Source organism: Brassica napus, chromosome C6, assembly GCF_020379485.1.
Source record: "Brassica napus cultivar Da-Ae chromosome C6, Da-Ae, whole genome shotgun sequence".
NCBI lineage: Eukaryota > Viridiplantae > Streptophyta > Magnoliopsida > Brassicales > Brassicaceae > Brassica > Brassica napus.
This window is the reverse complement of record NC_063449.1, coordinates 46,955,141-46,975,860: the sequence shown is the minus strand read 5'-3', so window position 1 is coordinate 46,975,860 and position 20,720 is coordinate 46,955,141. Positions and strand designations below refer to the sequence as shown.

The 20,720-nt window shown below is 37.4% G+C and overlaps 5 protein-coding genes across 6 annotated transcripts; 2 read left to right on the top strand and 3 right to left on the bottom strand.

Moving 5' to 3' along the window:
- Positions 1-927: 927 nt before the first annotated feature.
- Positions 928-5,167, top strand: LOC106354576 (probable beta-D-xylosidase 7). Its single transcript, XM_013794544.3, has 5 exons — positions 928-1,434; positions 1,750-2,055; positions 2,844-3,013; positions 3,109-3,968; positions 4,471-5,167. Exons 1-5 carry the CDS (start codon positions 1,045-1,047, stop codon positions 5,052-5,054), a joined length of 2,310 nt encoding a protein of 769 aa, XP_013649998.1. The 5' UTR covers positions 928-1,044; the 3' UTR covers positions 5,055-5,167.
- LOC106354577 (2,3-bisphosphoglycerate-dependent phosphoglycerate mutase 2) lies at positions 5,072-7,514 on the bottom strand. 2 transcript variants are annotated; one of them, XM_013794545.3, is made up of 7 exons: positions 7,266-7,514; positions 6,904-7,143; positions 6,484-6,826; positions 6,046-6,202; positions 5,876-5,977; positions 5,674-5,793; positions 5,072-5,274 (listed from the first exon to the last, which is right to left on the bottom strand). In XM_013794545.3, the coding sequence occupies exons 2-7, from the start codon at positions 7,127-7,129 to the stop codon at positions 5,230-5,232; spliced, it is 993 nt and encodes a 330-aa protein (XP_013649999.1). In that variant the 5' UTR covers positions 7,130-7,143; positions 7,266-7,514; the 3' UTR covers positions 5,072-5,229. The 2 variants fall into 2 exon arrangements, with proteins under 2 accessions (XP_013649999.1, XP_013650002.1); XM_013794548.3 differs by having other exon boundaries at positions 6,904-7,132; positions 7,266-7,498.
- An 817-nt stretch (positions 7,515-8,331) lies between these two features.
- Positions 8,332-10,623, top strand: LOC106357335. Its single transcript, XM_048759984.1, has one exon. It carries the CDS (start codon positions 8,332-8,334, stop codon positions 10,621-10,623), a length of 2,292 nt encoding a protein of 763 aa, XP_048615941.1.
- Positions 10,624-12,227: 1,604 nt separating this feature from the next.
- Positions 12,228-16,523, bottom strand: LOC106354578. The gene is made up of 6 exons (XM_013794549.3): positions 15,975-16,523; positions 14,683-15,536; positions 13,901-14,602; positions 13,367-13,641; positions 13,191-13,272; positions 12,228-13,113 (listed from the first exon to the last, which is right to left on the bottom strand). The coding sequence occupies exons 2-6, from the start codon at positions 15,532-15,534 to the stop codon at positions 12,427-12,429; spliced, it is 2,598 nt and encodes an 865-aa protein (XP_013650003.2). The 5' UTR covers positions 15,535-15,536; positions 15,975-16,523; the 3' UTR covers positions 12,228-12,426.
- Positions 16,524-17,848: 1,325 nt separating this feature from the next.
- On the bottom strand, positions 17,849-19,029 carry LOC106354579 (protein DOWNSTREAM OF FLC). The gene is made up of 2 exons (XM_013794550.2): positions 18,712-19,029; positions 17,849-18,380 (listed from the first exon to the last, which is right to left on the bottom strand). The coding sequence occupies exons 1-2, from the start codon at positions 18,875-18,877 to the stop codon at positions 18,049-18,051; spliced, it is 498 nt and encodes a 165-aa protein (XP_013650004.1). The 5' UTR covers positions 18,878-19,029; the 3' UTR covers positions 17,849-18,048.
- Positions 19,030-20,720: the final 1,691 nt, after the last annotated feature.

Here is a 20,720-nt window from a genome sequence, read left to right as displayed (position 1 = left end):
AAACTTGCGAACCTGGATTCTAAATACGGTTTATGTAAGTTTGATGATTTAACTCTGATTAACTATTACACTCTGACCTTATTACACTTTAATATACAAATAAAACTAAAGCAATATTTTGTAACGTCAAAATAATAAATGAATAAAAAATATATTATGTTAATAAAATAGATTTTAGATTTTAAAGACGTCTAATTCATGTAATATTACAAAATTCAAAATTTGTTTATTATAATTAATATTTTACCATTAGATATATTAAAATAATATTCTACATTGATATTCAATTGTCAGTTTTCAACTATTACACGTAAAAAAATATTATTAAGTACGTTTTTATTTTTTGAAAAAGGAGTTTTATATTTTAAGTAGGTTATTGGAGTACTTTTTCTTTTCGTTAGTTTATTCGAGATGAGATTCCAATCTTTTAAACTAAGATAATTTACGTTCTATACATAATTATATTTTTTAACATAACTCTAAAATCTCGGACTTGATTTCTCATATTTTATTAGTTAATTTTGTTACATATAATAGATACTTACTTCAAACTAAAAATATATTTTTTTTTTTTTGAAAATTAGTTATAATATAGTTTAATATACAAAAATTCACATAGAAATAAAAATGACAAATATAACAAATTTAAATATATTATCCGCGCGTAGCGCGGACAAAGTATCTAATAAATAATAAAAATGGGGTCCATGGGCCTAACAATGCATTGCTAGCTCTGTATTTTAATATCTAAAAGTTTACTATAATGTTTTAATGGGCCTGACAAAACTGTTTATGATTTTACACTAAAATGGCCTACATCAAAGAAAAAGCAATAGTCTTATTGGGCTTAGGACCGTAACTAGAGAGTTAGTGTAATAATAATATACTAATAATTATTTTAGGTCACCGATGCGAATTTTAAGGGGTATTCGCGTCAATTCAAAAAGACAACAATAATAAAGTAGATACTCTGTCAGTCTCATCAGTCTCTTCTTAATTCTTATACAGCTTCTCTCATCTCTTGTTTTCCGCATTTCGAAGCCAATGGCTAAAATGATTCTCCTCCTCCTCATTCTCTTCTTCCTTCACGGCGTTGACTCATCTCCGCCGCACGCGTGTGACGCATTGAATCCCACCACAAAGCTCTTTCAGTTCTGCCGCACCGACCTCTCGGTTAACTGGCGAGCTCGCGATATCGTCTCGAGGCTAACCGTAGACGAGAAGATCTCTCAGCTTGTAAACTCAGCTCCAGGGATACCTCGTCTTGGAGTGCCGGCGTACCAATGGTGGTCGGAGGCTTTGCACGGCGTGGCTGACGTCGGTCCGACTCCAGGGATCCGGTTTAACGGAATGGTTAAAGCTGCCACTAGCTTTCCTCAAGTCATCTTATCCGCAGCTTCCTTTGACTCCTATCTATGGTTCCGCATTGCTCAAGTACGTTTACTCTCTCTCTTGACCTTTCAACTATAAAAAGTGTTTTGATTTATTAAATTTTTGTTATTTAAATTTATTGAAATAGTTTCGGACAGAAAATAACTCACATATATTTGAACTTCAGTTCACCTTTTACTATGTCTGAAAAGCTGAAAAGGAAGTAACTGTCTCTGGATTTTTCTTTTGTGTTAATTTAATAAGTAAAATTGTTTTTGGTGGTACGTTGCTATCTTTGCCTCAGGCATTAATTTCTCTTATTAGTGTAAATTAGAAGAATATTAAAATAAGAAAGTTTTTGGATAATTGTTGTTGTAGGTAATAGGAAAGGAAGCAAGAGGAGTGTACAACGCAGGGCAAGCGAAAGGGATGACGTTTTGGGCACCGAACATTAACATATTCAGGGATCCACGGTGGGGAAGAGGCCAAGAGACTCCTGGCGAGGATCCGACGGTGACCGGAGCTTACGCGGTGGCTTACGTCAGAGGACTCCAAGGTGATTCTTTCGACGGTAAGAAAACACTCTCTGGTGGTCACCTTCAAGCCTCCGCTTGTTGTAAGCATTTCACGGCTTATGATCTTGACCGTTGGAAAGGTATCACCCGCTACGTTTTCAATGCTCAGGTATATTTTCTCTCTATAATAATCACTGTTTAAAGGTTACTATCTTTTGACTCGTCTTTTTCATTTATTTTAGTCTAATAGTAATAGTAGTACATAATTAGTATATAAAGTTTGTATTTCCTTCTAAAGTGGGCATTAAAGTAAAGTCTTTACATAATGATGTTTTTAAGTGGCATCAAAGAGCATATATTATCCCTTGATTGCACCCTTTACGTCTTATCATGAATATGTGCTATTCTTTACGTCTTGTCATGAATATGAATTTGTACTAATATAATCATCATACAATCAACATGTTGAAATTCTGACGTGGAGACTGGTCGGAATCGAGTCAAATTTTGTTAGGAATTATAGAACAATCAATTTCACAATACTATACTCTTCTCATCTATTCTATTAAAATAGCAGTGTGAACCATTGATAAAAGTATGGTCCAACTATTATTTTTTTTATTTTTATCATTATTTAGAATATTATTTATTATGCTTTATGCCATTAGACCTATATTTAAATTACCAATTGAAAAGACCTAAAAAGATGTAAAACAAAAAATATACCCACCCTTTTTATCCATTTTATTAATAAGAAAGAAACTGTTCTTCTTGTTACAAAATTCTAAATATTTCCAATGTATGAGACGTACCCTAAATAATATTTTGAGGTTGGACAGGTAACATCACGATCCTCTAGTTCTGAAAAATGCTAAATACGTCTTATTTTTTTCTTAACTCCATGTTAATTAGGTTAATTACTTTATGATTCTTTGATCTGATAAATAAAACAAAAAGGTGAGTTTGGCTGACATGGCGGAGACGTACCAACCACCGTTCAAGAAATGCATAGAAGAAGGCAGAGCCAGTGGCATCATGTGCGCTTATAACCGAGTCAACGGCATTCCCTCTTGCGCTGACCCAAACCTCTTGACTCGAACCGCTCGTGGTCTCTGGCACTTCAACGGGTTCGTGTCCCTTCTTCTTCTTCTCGTTTCTTAAAACTCTTAAAGCCACAATGATAGTAACATGTTTTATCTATCGTCTCTATATATATGTTCAGATACATTACTTCAGACTGTGACGCAGTCTCAATCATCTACGACGACCAAGGCTACGCCAAGACCCCTGAAGACGCGGTCGCTGACGTCCTCAAAGCCGGCATGGACGTAAACTGCGGTTCATACTTACAAAACCACACCAAGTCAGCTCTTCAACAAAAGAAAGTGTCGGAAGCAGACATCAACAGAGCTCTAATCAACTTATTCTCCGTTAGGATCCGTCTTGGACTCTTTAACGGCGATCCAACCAAACTAACATACGGAAACATAAGTCCTAACGACATTTGTTCTCCGTCTCACCAAGCATTAGCACTCGAAGCAGCTCGTAACGGTATCGTCCTCTTGAAAAACGTTTTAAAACTCATTCCTCTCTCCAAACGCAGCGTTTCGTTAGCTGTGATCGGTCCAAACGCTCACGTCGCCAAAACGCTTCTCGGAAACTACGCTGGCCCGCCATGCAAGAACGTGACTCCTCTAGACGCGATACGCGGTTACGTCAAAAACGCCGTTTACCATAAAGGATGCGACTCCGTGGCTTGCTCCAACGCTGCGGTTGAGCAAGCGGTGGCCATCGCGAGAAACGCTGAACGCGTGGTCTTGATCATGGGACTAGACCAGACTCAAGAGAAGGAAGATATGGACCGTGTTGACCTTAGTCTTCCGGGGAAGCAACGAGAGCTTATAACAAGCGTTGCTAAAGCTGCGAAGAGACCAGTGGTTCTTGTCTTGATATGTGGCGGTCCTGTCGATGTCTCATTTGCTAAGGACAACGACAAGATCGGTAGCATTGTTTGGGCTGGTTATCCTGGTGAAGCTGGAGGGGTTGCTCTTGCTGAAATCTTATTCGGAGATCACAATCCTGGTGAGTCATTCTTCCTCGGAAAATCACATTTTAACCTTTAAGCTGATCATTTCCAAATTAAAAACCTTTAAACTGATGTACATGCAATTTAAACATTGAATTTTAATTTTCTAATTTTGATTATAAAATTATTTTGCTGAATTATAAAAGTTGGATATATAAAAAAATAAATAAGATAAATTTGTGGTTTTAACTAGCATTTTGTTTGATTTAAGAGATTTAGACCAAATTAGATTGATTTAAACGGATTTAAATTGTTTTAAACATATTGAGAACGGCTTAAATTCATTTGAGTCCCATAATTGTTTTTTAAAAATGTTTCGGCTAGTCGGACCCCTTAGACCCTGTCTAGAACATTGATAAGAAGTTTTCTTGAAAAAAATTCAAGATTTACAAGTATCACTTTGAAGATCTAAAACGCGATTTTCACATTCTTCTTCTACCGCTAATTGAGAAGATCTGAGTGTGTTCTTACTAGATTTCGATTTTTATGTGTTTGTAGGAGGGAGATTACCTGTGACATGGTATCCTCAAAACTTTGTGAACGTGAAGATGACAGACATGAGGATGAGATCATCATCATCTGGATATCCAGGAAGGACTTACAGATTCTACAAAGGACCTAAAGTGTTTGAGTTTGGTCATGGTCTTAGCTACACAACTTACTCTTACCAGTTCAAGACTCTAGCTCAAAACACTCTCTACCTGAACCAGTCCAAACCTCAAACCAACTCAGACTCTCTTCGATACGCTCTGGTCTCAGAAATGGGAAGAGAGAGCTGCGATACAGCCAAGACTAAGGTGAGTATTGTGGTTGAGAATCAAGGAGAGATGGCTGGGAAACATCCGGTGCTGATGTTTATGAGGCACGAGAAGGGAGGAGAAGACGGGACACGAGCTGAGAAACAGCTTGTTGGGTTTAAGAGCATTGTGTTGAGTAACGGAGAGAAAGGTGAAGTTGAGTTTGAGGTTGGTGTTTGTGAGCATTTGAGCAGAGCTAATGAAGTTGGAGTTATGGTTGTTGAAGAAGGAAAGTACTTCTTAACCGTTGGAAACTCAGAGCTCCCTCTTACAGTTAATGTCTGAATCAAAAAAAACATAAATGTAAGAAAACTTCCCTTTTGGATTGGCTTTTGGGTGATTTAAAATAACATGTAATGAAACGTGATTTGTGTAATCTAATACATATCTTAAAAACTGTTCTGTTCTCACTACATAGAGAACTCAGAAAGTGAAAGACAAAACAAAAGAACAGAACACATTAGTTAAGGCTCTCATCAAGCTTCTGTCTGTATTGTGCCAATCTCTGAAACAAAGAAGCATTCTATCAGCAAACTCATAACCATAAATATAAAGAAACAAGACAAACACTTGGTCAGAGCCGGGCTTGTGGGAAGGCAAATGAAACATATACACATAGATATAAGTATATTAAAATGTAAAATAATTATTTTGTTGTTTTTTGTTTAAAATTTAAATAAAATTTAATAATAAAACGAAAGTAAAGACATACACTTTTATGTTAATGTAATCTATAACTTTTATTTTCTTTTAAAAATAAATAGTTTAAACAAAACTTTTGTTGAAATTTTTTTTTAAACAAATATTTTAATTTTTATAAAAATTTAATATGTTTTTATTTTTAATAAAGCCCCCAAAATTACAGGACCAGCTCTGCAACTGGTTTGGTTTAGTTTAGTTGTACCTTAGTATAAGCATAGACACCAGCTTCTGTAGGACCAACAGGGCTTCCTCGTCTCATGAACTTCCTATCTTTGAAGATGTAGAGCAACGGTAAACCAGTAGACAGCTCTAAACTCGTAACCTTAAAAGAACCAAAAACAAAAATTCAACACACTTACCAAAAACCAATAAAACAAGACTCATTCTAGTTTGTTTTTGTTTACCTCCTGAGAAGTTAGCTTGTCAAGATACATAATGATAGACCGCAACGAGTTCCCATGAGCAGCAATCAACACGTTGTTCCCTAACGCAAGCTCTGGTTGAATCTGCATAAAAACGATTACATAAGTAAAAAAAAAAAAAAAACAAAAATGAATATTTTTTAATTCATTACATTGTCTTCAAAGTAAGCCACAGCTCTCTCAGCACACATCTCCAAGCTCTCTCCTTTAGGTGGAGGGATGTGGTAACTCCTACGCCATTCATGAACTTGCTGCGTTCCATATCTTTCAGCTGTCTCTTCCTTGTTTAAACCTTGTAACTCTCCATACCTAACTCAAAACCAAACATAAACAAAAAATGTCAGAAACTTTGTATTAAAACAAAAACACAAAGATAACTACATCGGGGGTGGTCTAGTGGTAGGAAAGCTTTGCGTTGCTAAACAACTCGGCTTCGAACCAGCCCCACAACATTAAACCCATGTGGCCACATGAGTATGGGGCGGGCCCATTTAAATACCCGTGAGCTGCACTTTGCACTTCCACTTGGAGATTAGTCTGGGCCGAGATAATTAAAAAAAAAAAAAAAACAAGAAAAGCAGTTGTATTACATTCTCTCATTCAGTTGCCAAGCAGCTACAACAGGGATAGATTGCTTCCTGGTCTCTTCGCTGAAGACATGGCTCCAAGTCTGCGCCTTCTCGCTCTCATCGTGCAAGATGATTGGAACCTTCTTGCAGCGGTGCTGAGTCATGGCGAGCATGGCGGTCATCTGAGCACGGATGAGGGAGGAAGTGAAGATCAGATCAACGGGGATGGTGCTAATCCTCTTCCCGGCTTGGATAGCTTCAGCAACGCCTTTCTCGGTTAATGGAACGTCGACGCAGCCTGTGAAGAGGTTCTTCTCGTTCCATAGCGATTCTCCGTGCCTGATTAATATCAGAGATGCTTCATCTGAATTTAAAAAAAAAAAATTAATTCAAAATTTAATATGAGGGGGAGGACAAGGAAGAAAGAAGCATTAGTTTTACTTGATTTTTTCTTGTGAGGGGTGGTGGTGGTTTTGGAAGGAGACAAGAGAGTGTCGAGAACAGGAGTTTGAGATGCGGTTGTTGCTTCGATCTTGAAACAACGGTTTTGTCTAAACTTGATAGGGAGATTGAAAGGCTCCTTTGGGAAGAGAGAAGCTTTGGAATTGGAAGGTGACTGAGAAGCAATAGAGCCGATGATGGCTTGGAGAGACACAGCCGTAGCCATTTCCTATGCGCAAGCTATGATAATCAACAATATTAAAGCTAAAGATCTAAACTTTGATTACTCAAGTAGAGAACTGAATCTCTAACTTTTATACTTTTATTGCGTAATAAGAGGTCCGTCAAATACAGAGACATACCTGTCTTAAGGGTGTGGCGATGAAACCGAGGATGGAGAAGAGCAATGGAACAAAGATGGAAGACGACACGTCGATTTGAGTATTTGTACCCAAACTAAACCTCTCAGGCCGAAAAATTAAAGCTTTATATAGGATTTATGACATAAAAATGTAAAACTCTCTCTCTCTCTCTCTCTTTTCTTTCGTTTTGGCTTTTGCGTGGAAGAAATATAAACGAGACAACTGGTTTTAATGAGGGAACACGACGCGAGGGTTGTTGAAGTTGCAAAGCCAATTAAAAGAAAAAATGGAAAGCGTAGGATTTATTATTGGGAAAATTGCCAAAAGAGAACAAGAAAACAGCATAGTTGTCCCTATGGTATAAATCTTTTTTTGTCCATTTTTTCTCCGTTTTACCCTTTCCATATGTTAAAATTAATGAAATAAATAGTTATATGAATCAGAAAAATTATTAAAAATATAAACAATTAATAAAACACCCATTTACACAAACACATATTTTTTTTTGGGTTAAAAAACATAATAAATAATATTTTTAAATTACGTTCTACTAAAAGTAGAATTCTGTTTCTACACAAAACGGGTAAGTAGAAAATGAATTCTAGAATGAACACATCCATCTACTTGTTTTAGAACGTACAAACTACTTTTTACTATAATTCTAAATATGGGGAATACGTATTCTACTATTTGTAATGATCGCTACTTTTATTCAGAAAACTGTTTCTACTTTTATTGAGTATTCTAAGTTATCAGGAATGCAAAATCTAAAACATATACGAACGTCCACATAGTGTAGAAATTACATTCTGGAATTTTGTTATGTTCTACACAGTGTAGAAGGTGCCTTCTACGGATAAAAAAACTGAATTTTCGAAAATTAAGGAAGTTGCAGTTTTTAAAATATTCTCAAAATATTCTAACTTCCTAAAACGTGTTTTCATTGATTTGGTTCGTGAAAAATTAAAAAAAAAATCGATTTTGAATGTTCTTCTTCACCAATCTATGATTTTCCAATGATTTCTCTATAGTTTGTCTTGTGATTTTTACAAACTCTTGTTCTATGATGCATATCTATACAACATGTGGTGTTTGGGAGTTTGGAGCAACCACGGGATGGGTTTTTACGGCTGATGAGAGAGGGGCTAGGCTACTGTTATTGGAATCAACTTCTACCTTAGAGGATTTTAAAAGAATGGTTTTGGAAGATTTTGATATGGAAGAAGATAGCTTACCCGATTTGGAGTTGAGTTATCTACCTAATGAGTTGATCAATACATCAACTTGTCCGCCTGTGATCATTGCAAATGATCGACAGCTTCAGAATTTTGTTTGTTTTGTTCAAAAGTGTGTTTCTACTCGATTGTGTGTAACATCTAAAGCCAAAGTTGAGAATCTGAATGAACCAGACTTTGATCTTAACAAGTCGCCAGCTGATTCAACTACTGCTCAAGAGGAGGGAAACTCGGTTGATAGGGGGAATGAACCAGCTCCTGTGTTTGTTGAGAGGCAGTGCGAGGAAAAGAAAGAAAAGATTAGAAGAGTCGAAGTTGATGAGGATGCCTATCATGCCGATACCATGATCTCGGCCAAAGAGGACGTACATAAGATGTCAAAGTTTTCTGTGCTCAATGTTGTTAAGAAGGGACAATTGTTTGAGAACAAAACTTTGCTGAAGGCGACTTTTGAGATATGTGCAATGAAGCATAACTTTCACTATGAGGTTATCAAAACGGATAGACAACTTTGGTACGTTAGATGTGAGGATAATGCATGCAATTGGTGTGTTCGAGCAGAGTGTTTGCAGGATTCTGAATATTTCATTATCAAAAAGTATGTCGGTGAACATACATGTGCACCTTCAAACAAAACCAAACCGGGTAGGACTGCTTCGGCCAAAACTATAGGCAGTCTGATTATGCATAGGTATGAAGGGGTTAAGGAAGGGCCGAAATGCAATGATATAATACAGATTATGCTTATGGATCATGGCTGTGAGATCACGAAATCTTTAGCATGGGATGCTCGTGAATATGCGGTTAATGCTGTTAGAGGTATACCAGAGAGAAGTTATGGAAAAATACCGAAATACTTGCACATGCTCAGAGAGGCTAATCCGGGAACACATTCATCGTATGAGATTGACAGCAAAGGGAGATTTCGGTACCTGTTTATTGCATTTGGGCAATCGCTACGAGGATTTAACAGAGTCATAAGGAGGGTTATTGTGGTTGATGGCACTTTTCTGAAGAACAAATACAAAGGAGTTCTATTGGTTGCAACTGCTGTAGACGGAAATTCTAATTTGTATCCTCTTGCATTCGGAGTAGTCGACTCAGAGAATGAAAATTCTTGGGAATGGTTTATGAGACAACTAAATAGTGTCATTGCTGATGATCATCATTTGGCTTTCATTTCGGATAGACATGCGGCCATTGCTAAGGCGCTTGAGACTGTGTATCCAACAGCTAAACATGGTATTTGCATTCATCATTTGTTGAATAATGTGGTAACATATTACCATGGGAAAGGACTTGTTGGGTTGGTTGCAAAGGCGTCCAAGGTTTATAGAGTTGCTGAGTTTGAAAAGATATTTGCTAATGTGTGTAATATCAGTCCGGCAATTGGAAAATACCTAAGGGATGCTGAAGTCCAAAAGTGGGCAAGATGTCAATTCTCTGGATATAGATATGACATAAGGACAACAAACCCTGCCGAATCCATCAACTCTGCTTTGCGTTCGCCGAGAGAGTATCCAATCATTCCCTTGTTGGACAGTATCAGAGAAATGCTGACTCGGTGGTTTTATAACCGTAAGAAAAAGATTTCAAAGCATAATCATCCTCTTACCGAAGATGTGGAGAAAAAGATTGAAAGGAGAACCGAGAAAGGCAAAAGATTTGCAGTTTACCCTGTCAGCGATGGTCGCTTGCTTGTTAGAGGTGATAAAATCGACTGCTTAGTTGATTTGGATAGACGTACTTGCTCATGTGGGAAGTACAACCTGATGAAGATACCTTGTCGGCACGCAATTAAAGCTGGGTTTCATGTTGGCAGACAGCCACACACATTAACTGATTTATTTTACACTACAGAAGCTTGGCGAGAAGCTTATCATGAAAGCATCAATCCTATTGCTGTTCCTGAGGATGCTTGGTCCATGCCAGAAGATGTTGTCGTGGACAATGTGCTACCACCAGAGTCAAGAAAATCAGTTGGAAGGAATAGAAAACGGAGATATGAAACTGTTGAAGATAAACTTCGGTCATCGCAAACATCACAAAAGAGGCAGCTTCGCAAGTGTAGTAGATGTGGTATTAGTGGGCACAACAGAGCAACTTGTAAAATACCAATATAGTCAGTCACATATGGTAAGGGTCAGCTTATATAGCCAGTTCGTTTATATGTTTTTCAATCTCGATTTAATTGTGTTTCAGGTATTTATTTTTCTGTTACAGGTTGGTCTGTTCAAGTATGCAAGTTGTGGTGTTTGAAAGTGCAGTATTGCCTTGTCTCGTATGGTTTTTTCTTCTAAAAATAATCAACTTTGTTTAACTTTGGATACTTTGGATAATTCTTGTATGGTTATTTTATCAGTTTCATTGTTATACATTGGTATTATTTTCACTTCACTTCTCTATCTCTCTGTTTGTTTAGTTATGTTCAGCTATGCTTTTGAGTTCGAGTTTAAGTTTGTTTGACAATAGCTGATGTCTGATTTTTCAACAAAAAAGGTGGATTGTAAGAACAGATCACTGAGCACAAAATATAAGAACCATTTGACTGGTAAAGTCGACACAAATATTGTTGCAACAAAACACTTATTGAAGCCAATACTAAGAACCAAATGACTGGTAAAAATGAAAAAAACACACTAACAAGAAGATACTTAGAACCAGTAGACTGATTTCACTCATTCTTGGCTTCTTAATCTTCCAAAAAGCCATAGAATGCTTCCTAAGCAACCTAATTCGAGTGAATTTTTCTGCTTCCTAACTTCTTCTTCTATTCTCTGTGTGATACTACTTTTCAGATCTTCAATCTCTTCTACAATTCTCCCTTGCTCAGCCTCTACCCTTCGAATCTCATCAAGCAAGGCGTCATCAACCCACTTAAATAAATGATTTTCCTTCTTTCGCTACATAGAAACGAAAATCAAATTAGGAGAAGTAAAATGGAATGAAAAAACATGATGTTTATCCTACACAATCGAAAATCGAATCAGACAAAAAAGGAACATAACAAATCGGTAATTGAATCGAAAAACAAATCAAGACTATGAACCTGTGCCCCTATTTCACATCTATAGAACCGTCGGTAAGGATTGTCATCAGTTCTCGAGTAGAATATCACAACCCCTTTCCCGCACCAGCACCTAGATGGCACCCCGTATGAATGTCGCCTTGAAGTATTCATGTGTGTGAGAAACTGCTTCAGAGAGAAAAAGGAGATTGACGAAAAAGAAGAACAGAAAAAAATGGGAAAAGTCGGGTTTGGTTGCTGAGTTGGTGTTATATATGTCGGGTTTTAGGTTTATTGTGGATCTAGTTCTGGTCGGGTTTGATTGTTGAGTTGGATCAAAAGTCTGGTTTGCAAGAAGCCAAGTTAAGTGTATTACATTTGATTCGATTTATTTACTCCTACGGGATGATCTAGTAAAACAATTATTCTAAATGTTCTTGTGGTCTTGTTCCGGGTTTTTGTTTCGTTTAGGGTATGTTTAGGGTTTAGGTTAGGTTTGACTGTGGTCTTGTTATGGGTTTTTGTTTCGTTTAGGGTATGTTTAGGGTTTAGGTTAGGTTTGACTGTGGTCTTGTTATGGGTTTTTGTTTCGTTTAGGGTATGTTTAGGGTTTAGGTTAGGTTTGACTGTGGTCTTGTTCCGGGTTTTGTGTTTCGGTTAGGGCATGTTTAGGGTTTAGCTTAAGGTTCTAATTTAAAACAGTGTTAAATTCTAGCATTCTTCAGCTAAAAACTCTTAATAACAAAACCACAAGATGTACATTTGATTACAAGAGTCAATCCTAAAAATCATAATTAAACACTAGAAGTTATACAATAAACTAAGCAGTCTTGTTCCTAAAAATGATAATAAAATCTAGAAGTTATACATCAGATTAAGCAATCTTGTTCATTACATTAGAACTTGAAACCAAGCAGTCTCACAAAATCTCTTCTACAGTCGAAGAGAGACACTCCGGGGATTGATACTTTGACATCCTATCAATCAATTCCGGATCATTAGCTGCTTCCCAAAGATCCCATAGAATCCTGTGGCGAGCTTCGATAATGTTACCATCATGCAACAACGACAACTCCAATCCAAGCGCATGACACTCAATGAACTTCACTGCATAGACGCCACAGTCGCATGCACTTTTATTCAGATTCCCAACGGGGACATAGGAAACAGTATATGCACCGACTGCGAAATCCTTCTGGTGTCTCATAGGCTGAACTGCCTTGACAATACGCGGAATAAGGTTTGCGAACCCATCCACCTCCTTGTACCTTTTCTTACCCGAGCAGTCGAACACTTCAATGCTCCTCGTCACGAAACTGATGCACAAGGCGATCCAATGATTCCCACTGACATGAACAGGGACATACAGGCGATCCACATCTATATTCCATATCTCATGTGTCCTGCCATGTGGTGGAAGGACTCCTTTACCGAACTGCAGTAGCAAATTATGAAGCATGTAGCTCTTTCTACCCTGAGCTTCTAAATGACCATACTCTTTTTTAATCATATTGCTGAAGACGACAGTCATGAAGGCGACACGATGAGGTCTCCATCGTTTCAAAGATGTTCTCTCCCGGAATACGTACATTGCAGCGTCAATCTCCTGCATATTTTGAAAATCTTAGCACACACAATGTATTTAAAAGACACATATGGAAGCAAATAGTCTCTAAGGTTTACCAAGCTATTTAACCACTCAGATTTATCCATAAGACGATTAGCAATCTCAAAATCTAAAGTGGCAGGTCCAATCCGTATAGGTCTGAAACCAAATACAATGATAAAATTGTAAAACATTCATTAGTTTATTTTAAATGTATTAATACATGTCAGATGAATGAGAATAGAGTACTTACGTGGAGGAAGTTGACCAAGTTCTAACTTTTTCCCAATCCTCTTCACGGAAAAACACCAACGCGGCATCTGGCGAGTCTTCTTTGGTTCGATCCATTTCCTCATCATTCCACTGCAGTGGAGCCATGTTAAACGGTTTCGATTTACTTAACGTCTCAACTTTCACTTGAGACAGATCAAAACCGTCAACAAATGTAGCTTGGGACAGGTCCCGCAAGTCTTGTGTACTCAATCCAAAATCAAAATCATTAGTTTCTGTAGCAATCTTTTTCCCGTCCTATTCATTAAAATTTAAAACATTGCATATAAGAAGAAGCCATTTATTCATAACACAAACAAAGCATTACATTCATAGAGTTTAATACACAAACATTCAAACATATTACACTTTAGAAACCTATTACACAAAGTTTCACATTCCATATTACATAATATTACACAGTCAATATAAAGTTCCATAAGCCTAGCTCCAGCACCCTAACTCAAGCATCCTAGTTCCAGGTTCATCAAGTTCTACACTTTCTCTTAGGTAGTACCTTTTTTGTTGGAGTAGGTTGATCGCCTTTGCGCTTAGGTTGAGCTTGAGCGCCTTTGCTCTTAGGTGGAGCTTGAGCGCCTTTGCTCTTAGGTGGAGCTTCCTTGGCTTTGCTGTTTAGTGGAGCTTCTTCAGTTTCTTTCTTACTAGGATAGCTTCCTTCACCAGTCAAACTGATTGCGTCCTTGAGCTGTGAAACCTCAATCTCCATCTTTCCCATCCTCTCTGTAAACACCCTCTCCATATTCGCCATTTGCATACTGAGCACATCTCCCAATGAAGTGACAGATGTGCGGATAAGACCCTCAATGAAACTCATAGTTTCAGGACCAAAAGTCAGAAACTTTTCTGCTGATCGCTTACACAGCACCTTCTTCTTTCTTGTCTCTGCTCCTTCATCAAGAAACTTTCTCTTGCCTTTTCCTGCGACCTTAACCGAAGAGTTCTCCTCGTCTGCTACAACATCCGTATGATCCACGATCTTATCAGCTTCTGACCCTCTATCATGGCTGTCGGGTTCCTCCATTTTAGACTCTTCAGGGTCTAAAACTGGCCAGTCTGTGTTGCTCCAATCATACTTGTTCCTGATCCTCCCCAAAACAAGGTCCACTCGTTCATCTTCCATCTCACCCTCCCTTGTGTACTGAGCATCTAGAAACACATCACCATTACCAGTCACTGATATGACCGAGAAGAAGTTATCCTGCAAACAGTTAAAACATGAAAATCCAAACAAAATATATACAACAACCATATAAAAGAAAAAAACAGAGAGAATGTTACCTTCTTAGTTAAGGAGTCCTCGAGCTCAATGATGTCTTCATAAGAAACTTTTGCAACTCCTTTCCAATTGCCACACCTTGGACCTTTGAAGCTGTCTGAGACTCTTCTGCCTAATATTTCTCCAAAATCAGGAATTGCCTCCATAATCCAAATCTGGAGAGCATAGGAGAAACCCTCGAAAATGTAGCTCTCCTTCTTACCCAACTTCTTCATTGCCTTCTCAATCGAACTCAACAGGAAATCATACGAGTGAAGACCCCAATGGAACTTCCGAACCTTGTCAAAATCCATCACCAACTTGATGTACATATGAGGGATGGACACCTTCTCATCTCTCCCCATCACCACACCCACTATTACACACAAGTAGATCAACCTCATCCTATCAAGCCGCGTCCAAGTGTGAACTTCTTGTAGATGAACCTTTCTGATCGACTGCAAGGTGATCTTACCACCTGTGTGCAGTAGGTTACTCCAAAAACCCCCGTCGTTTTTCCATTTCACTACGTCACTGTTAGTTTCCCGTGTAATCTTGAGGCCTGTCACAGCATGGTACTCCTGAAGCGAAAACCGGAGAGGCGTCCTCGCAAAAACAAACCACTTCTCATGCAGCTTTGAGGTAATCAGCTGTCTACATATGAAGCTATCCACTAGTTTCCCAGAGAACTTGAGATCATTTTCGGCAATAGCCATGATATGTGTGAAAACAGGATCTCTCTTCACATCATCGTACTCTGCACACATAGCTTTCTTCAGATCTCTGATAAGTTCCATGCGGCAACTGTTGTTGATCTTCTTAACCCGAGGTTCTGAACCCTCTGCATATAATCGTTTAGGTAGCTCCAGCTCCATATCTACAAAAGATAATAAAACACATGGTTGTTAACAGCAATATCATAAACATGCAAACGCCCGAAACAAGCGTAAGAGTGAAACTGAGCCAGAGTGAAACTGAGCCAAACACAAGATAATAATCAAAAGCAAAACACCATTGTCTAATCAAATTTAAATTTAGAAACACAGTAGATCGATTAATCAAATAAGACAAGTCAATCTCCATCTCGCAATCAAATCAGCAAATTAAGACAATTAACAGTCAAATACACACAAACTTTGTTCAGCGAAATCAGTATCGTAACACTCATAAAGACAAACACAAACACTAACATTGTTCACCAAAATCGGTTCACATAATCAAAAAGTCAATTCAGACAAGCAAACAAATATTGATCCAAGTCAAAGTAACAAACTTAATAATGAAACAAAGACTAAGACAAATCAAAGAAACAAACCGTTCACAAATTGAGACCAGATAGCCGGATGAGAGAGGCGGAGAAGGGGAGAGAAGCCGAAAGGTGGAGAGAAATGGAGAGAAGCGACGAGAAGCAGAGAGGCGGAGAGTAGCGGAGAGGTGAAGAGAATCAGAGAGAAGCGCCGAGAAGCGGAGAGGCAGAGAGGCGGATAAGCTCGATTTTGCCTTTGATTTCACTGGTTCGTCCACAAGATCGCCATCTTCAAAGTCTCAATTTTTTGGCCATCAGAGAGAGGCGGTGAAACAAAAACGAAATTAGTTCAGAGGTGGAGGCAAACAGAGAGAAGCAGCGAGCAGCAGAGAGGCGGAGAAGCTTGATTTCGCCGTTGAATTCACCGGTTATTACACAGGATCGCCATTTTCAAAGTCTCGATTGTTTTTCTTGAGAGAGAGGCGGAGAAACCAACAAGAAATTAGGGTTACGTGTTTTGTTCCCTTTTTGTTTTAACTTTTTTAATATATCTTTGTAACACGTTTTTAAAAAAAAAAAAATTACTTAGCACATGAAACAAACACAATTAAATTATGTTTAATTAGATTAATTCAAGGTTAGTTTTGGAATTTTGGAAAATTTTATACTAAAGGGACAATTTAATGATGGATTTATACCATAGGGACAACTATGTTGTTTTCTTGTTCTCTTTTGGCAATTTTCCCTTTATTATTTGACTCTCTTTTTTGACCTGCGAGACAACTGGTTTTTGACATTTGGCAATGTGCTGTTCTCCTGCTTCTGTCTTTTTGGCCCTTTCTTTCTTCATTTCTCGTGATTTTTGCTCCCCGGCCATAAAGTTAATTTTAGGAGATTCTGTTTTCTTTATTCGAATATTCTACAAACGGAAAATTGCATATAGTTTTCAATTTTATGTAAAGTTTATTGTTAGTAGAAAGTAGAGTTTGGTGATGTATTTTAGCTGGCTTGGGGGTTGGTCAATGTGAAAATCAAAATTTTGCCCAACAACCCTTGGTGTCTTGGTGGGGGTATACACCAATCCTGAGATCTTTTTTGACTTGCTTAAATTTTTTCAAACACAAAGGTAAATAACTAGGCCCATCAAAGTCCATTAAGAATTTGGTTGGACACTAAAAGTAGTTTGGGGAGTTGAGTTTGTAGCCCAAAGACTGCATCCCGAGTTTTTCTTAATATGGGGGGTGGTTTGGAACAAGTCTACTCAGAGTTTGATTCGGTCACGGTTAAATATGTATAGTAAAAACCCATGTTCGGAACTACGCTAGGCGCTAGTCGGGCAGTAATTTCAGGCTTAGCGAGTTACCGAAAAATCGAGGAGTATTCGGAGCCTAGTTTTAAATACAATTTAATATATTTATAATATATTTAGCTAATTTTAAACATGATGATACAAGTTCTTAGATATAATTCTATAATTTTTTATATATAATTTTAGCAGTTTCTTTTTGATTCGTAAATGGTGGGTTTGGTACGAAAAAAATCCTTAAATGTAGTATGTATGTGTTTGTTTTGGGTTTGATAGCTAATTATAATTATTTAATAATGAATAATTACACAAAATTTGTCAATAATGAATAAAAAATAATTAACTGTGTTTTAACTTAAGACGGACGGAAAAAAAAAATTTAGGCGGTCAACGTGGATTACACCGATTTGAACATAATCACCGCGGTCAATCTCCGAACACCATAGGCGGCCGCGTTTTGATTGATATATGAATTGTCCCCCAAAGGATTTTTTTTTTCCTTTTCAGAAAGTTCATGTTTTGGACCATAGTCTCCATAAAATCATAAGTTTAAGCTGACATATTAAAGACACTTCCCATAGTCTCCATAAAATTATATCTTAATGAAACTTTAATTAGAAGAACCGAAGAAATCAAATATTAAAGACACTTCCCAAGCAGGCAAGTGTGAACATATATCAATAAAAGAAGCTTACACAAACATAGTTCCGATCACTGGAGACATCATCATCATCTAAGACAAATAAATATTAAAGAAGTACAAATATAATTCTTCCATAACCAAACTCATTAAACCAAATCGAAAACATCAGATCATAATGACACTGATCAAAGATCTTAAACCTCATCCTCATCAACCTGATACTTCTTGATGAGCTCAGAGCAAAACACATCAGAAACATCTTTCTCGAACCCCATGTTGTTAGCATGCCTAATCTGCGACGCAATGCCGTTGTAATGGTTCAAGATCACACGCGACTGTTCACGCCCCTTGGAGATTTTAGAGCAACCCTTGTCTGAGCTTTTGACAAGCATAACATCGCACATCTCGTCCTTGTGGTCCTCGTGGACAACGAACATGTACTTCCCATGCCTGTTTGAAGTAGCTACGTTTGTGTATAACTCTTTCATCGTCTTCCTGTCTCTGCACACAAGCTTCACCGTCGCACCTATATAATATATATAGATTTGTTTATCAGACTTGGCTCTCAAGTAACAGATAATATACACACACACATCAAGACTTGTATCTCAAGTAACAGACACACACATCAAGACTTGGATCTAGGACACAAGCAGCAGATAAACAGTAAGCGAAGCTCTCAGATCTAACTAGAATCCATCAACAATGCAATTAGATCTAGGACTTAAGCAGCAGATCTAACACTGTAGCTAGATCTAGGTCATAAGTAGATAAAGATTCCTTGGATCAAAAGTAAGTGAATCTCTCAGATCTAGAAGAATCAGAGAGAGAGAGAGAGAGAGAGAGATGCGTAGTACCGGGGACGGTGTAGGAGGATTCAGCAGTCTCGAAGCCGAACTTGCAAGTGTCACAGTAAGTGACACCTTGAACCACCAACGTGTTCTTACCGATACGTGGCCTAGGCGCCGCCATGGCAATCGCCGGCAAGAAACAGAGGACCATCAGAATCACTAGTTTCGCCATTTTTTGCAGAGAGAGAGAGATGAGAGGAAGGCGTAGAGAGATGAGTGAGATTTAAGACAGCGGATCTAGGGAAAGAAGAAGATGAAAGCGCGTGAGATTTAGTTATGCCACCAGGGGTATTAGCGTCAATTTGGTGTTGGGATATGTTGACGTGGCGATGTATGATTGGAAGGTGTTAAGAAAAGGTGGTGGGTTTGCCGTGATTGCAGCTGGACAGAACTAGTTGCTGTCTGTCTCTGTCGGTGCTTAACTCACATGGGAAGAAAAGCATCAAAAGGTTATTAAAAACATTGGATAGGCCCAAACTAATAAACAAAATAAAGTTTATTTAAGATAGAGCCCATTATGCTTCTGTAGATCTCTTCCTGGGCCATTAGTTTCACTGACGAATCTGAGTTATTATGTAATATGGGCCATTGTAGATCAAATACTTTTTAGCCTACAAGCAATTTTCAGACCTAACAAGAATCAGAGAGTATTCCATCTTGTTTGCGTTTGTCTTTGCACCACACACTGACACACATACAAAATGATACATTTTCCTTAGATGATTATATATTAATTAGAAACATCTGTTGAAACCTTTTCAGCAGGGATTTCTTTTTTTTTTGTTTGTCAAAATGATTATGATGCAGTGAAAATAAGGGAGAAAGGAAAGGGGTAACATACTGAGATGTGTTAATGTTATAATATGAGCATCATCATAATCATTAATAAGTTTGAGGATAGTTTATTCAATCACATGATGATGACTAGCTACTCATGTAATGTAATGTACAATTAGTGGCAAACATCAATTATTTTATCGTACGAAACCAACACCTTTCTGTTTAACCATTACTTTGATTTTTATCTTTTGCTATTTGATCATTTCGTCACTGTTATGTACTTTCTTCTCATTGTCTAAAGAAAAATAGTTTCATCACTTTCTTTTTCAATATAGTTTTTATTTTTTCAGTGTGTGCGTTGGTTCTGGTCATGTGATGGGACTAATCTATTTGATGAATTAAAAAGAAAGATGAGCATAATGAATGGCCACCCATAGATTGGAGATGAGTTAAAAAAGGTGATGATGCTTCTAAGAGTATTGAAAGTGAAACTAAAAAGATCCAACTAAAATCACTGTCCAAAAACGTTTTATAATTTGACTGTGAATGGCATAATTGAAATCATCAAATCGCTAAAAAACAAAACTATTAGATTACACGACTCCTATACATACTCTAACCATCTTATAATAGTACTTTATGTGGTTATATATTGAATAGAGTTCATATAAAATTATTATACAAAAAGCGAGGAACTCTATACCTAAGCAAGTGGCGGTGAGGCATGAGATTATAATATCTAAAATCAGATCAATAATCAAAATAATTGAGGTACTATTTGACTATGCTCTGTTCTTACTGCAGATACGTGAGATAATTGTTAAAGTTCAAATGAATAAAGAAATCAACAATTAACATGACTCGGACTTTCACATGAGCTGTTCCCACTTGCCTTTGCTTAACATGGATGGAACAACTCGATCCGTAATATATAAAATGGGCCAACACCACTTATATCTGAATAAATAATAAAATGTCTAATAAAAATGAAACTTTAAGTTTGGCATAAAGGTGAAAAGACTATACGTGTGTACGGTTTTAGAATGTTACGTACCTTCATACAAACGGAAAGAAGTTTACGGCCATGCTTATAATGTGATTAAGTCGATATCAAGATTCAAAGAGCCTTTCTCAACTGTACGTAACCTTATATCATATCATTGAACCCTAGTATATTAGACTCGAAGTAATAAGGATCAGTAACATTTATTGTCCAACTGGATTAGACAAGTATA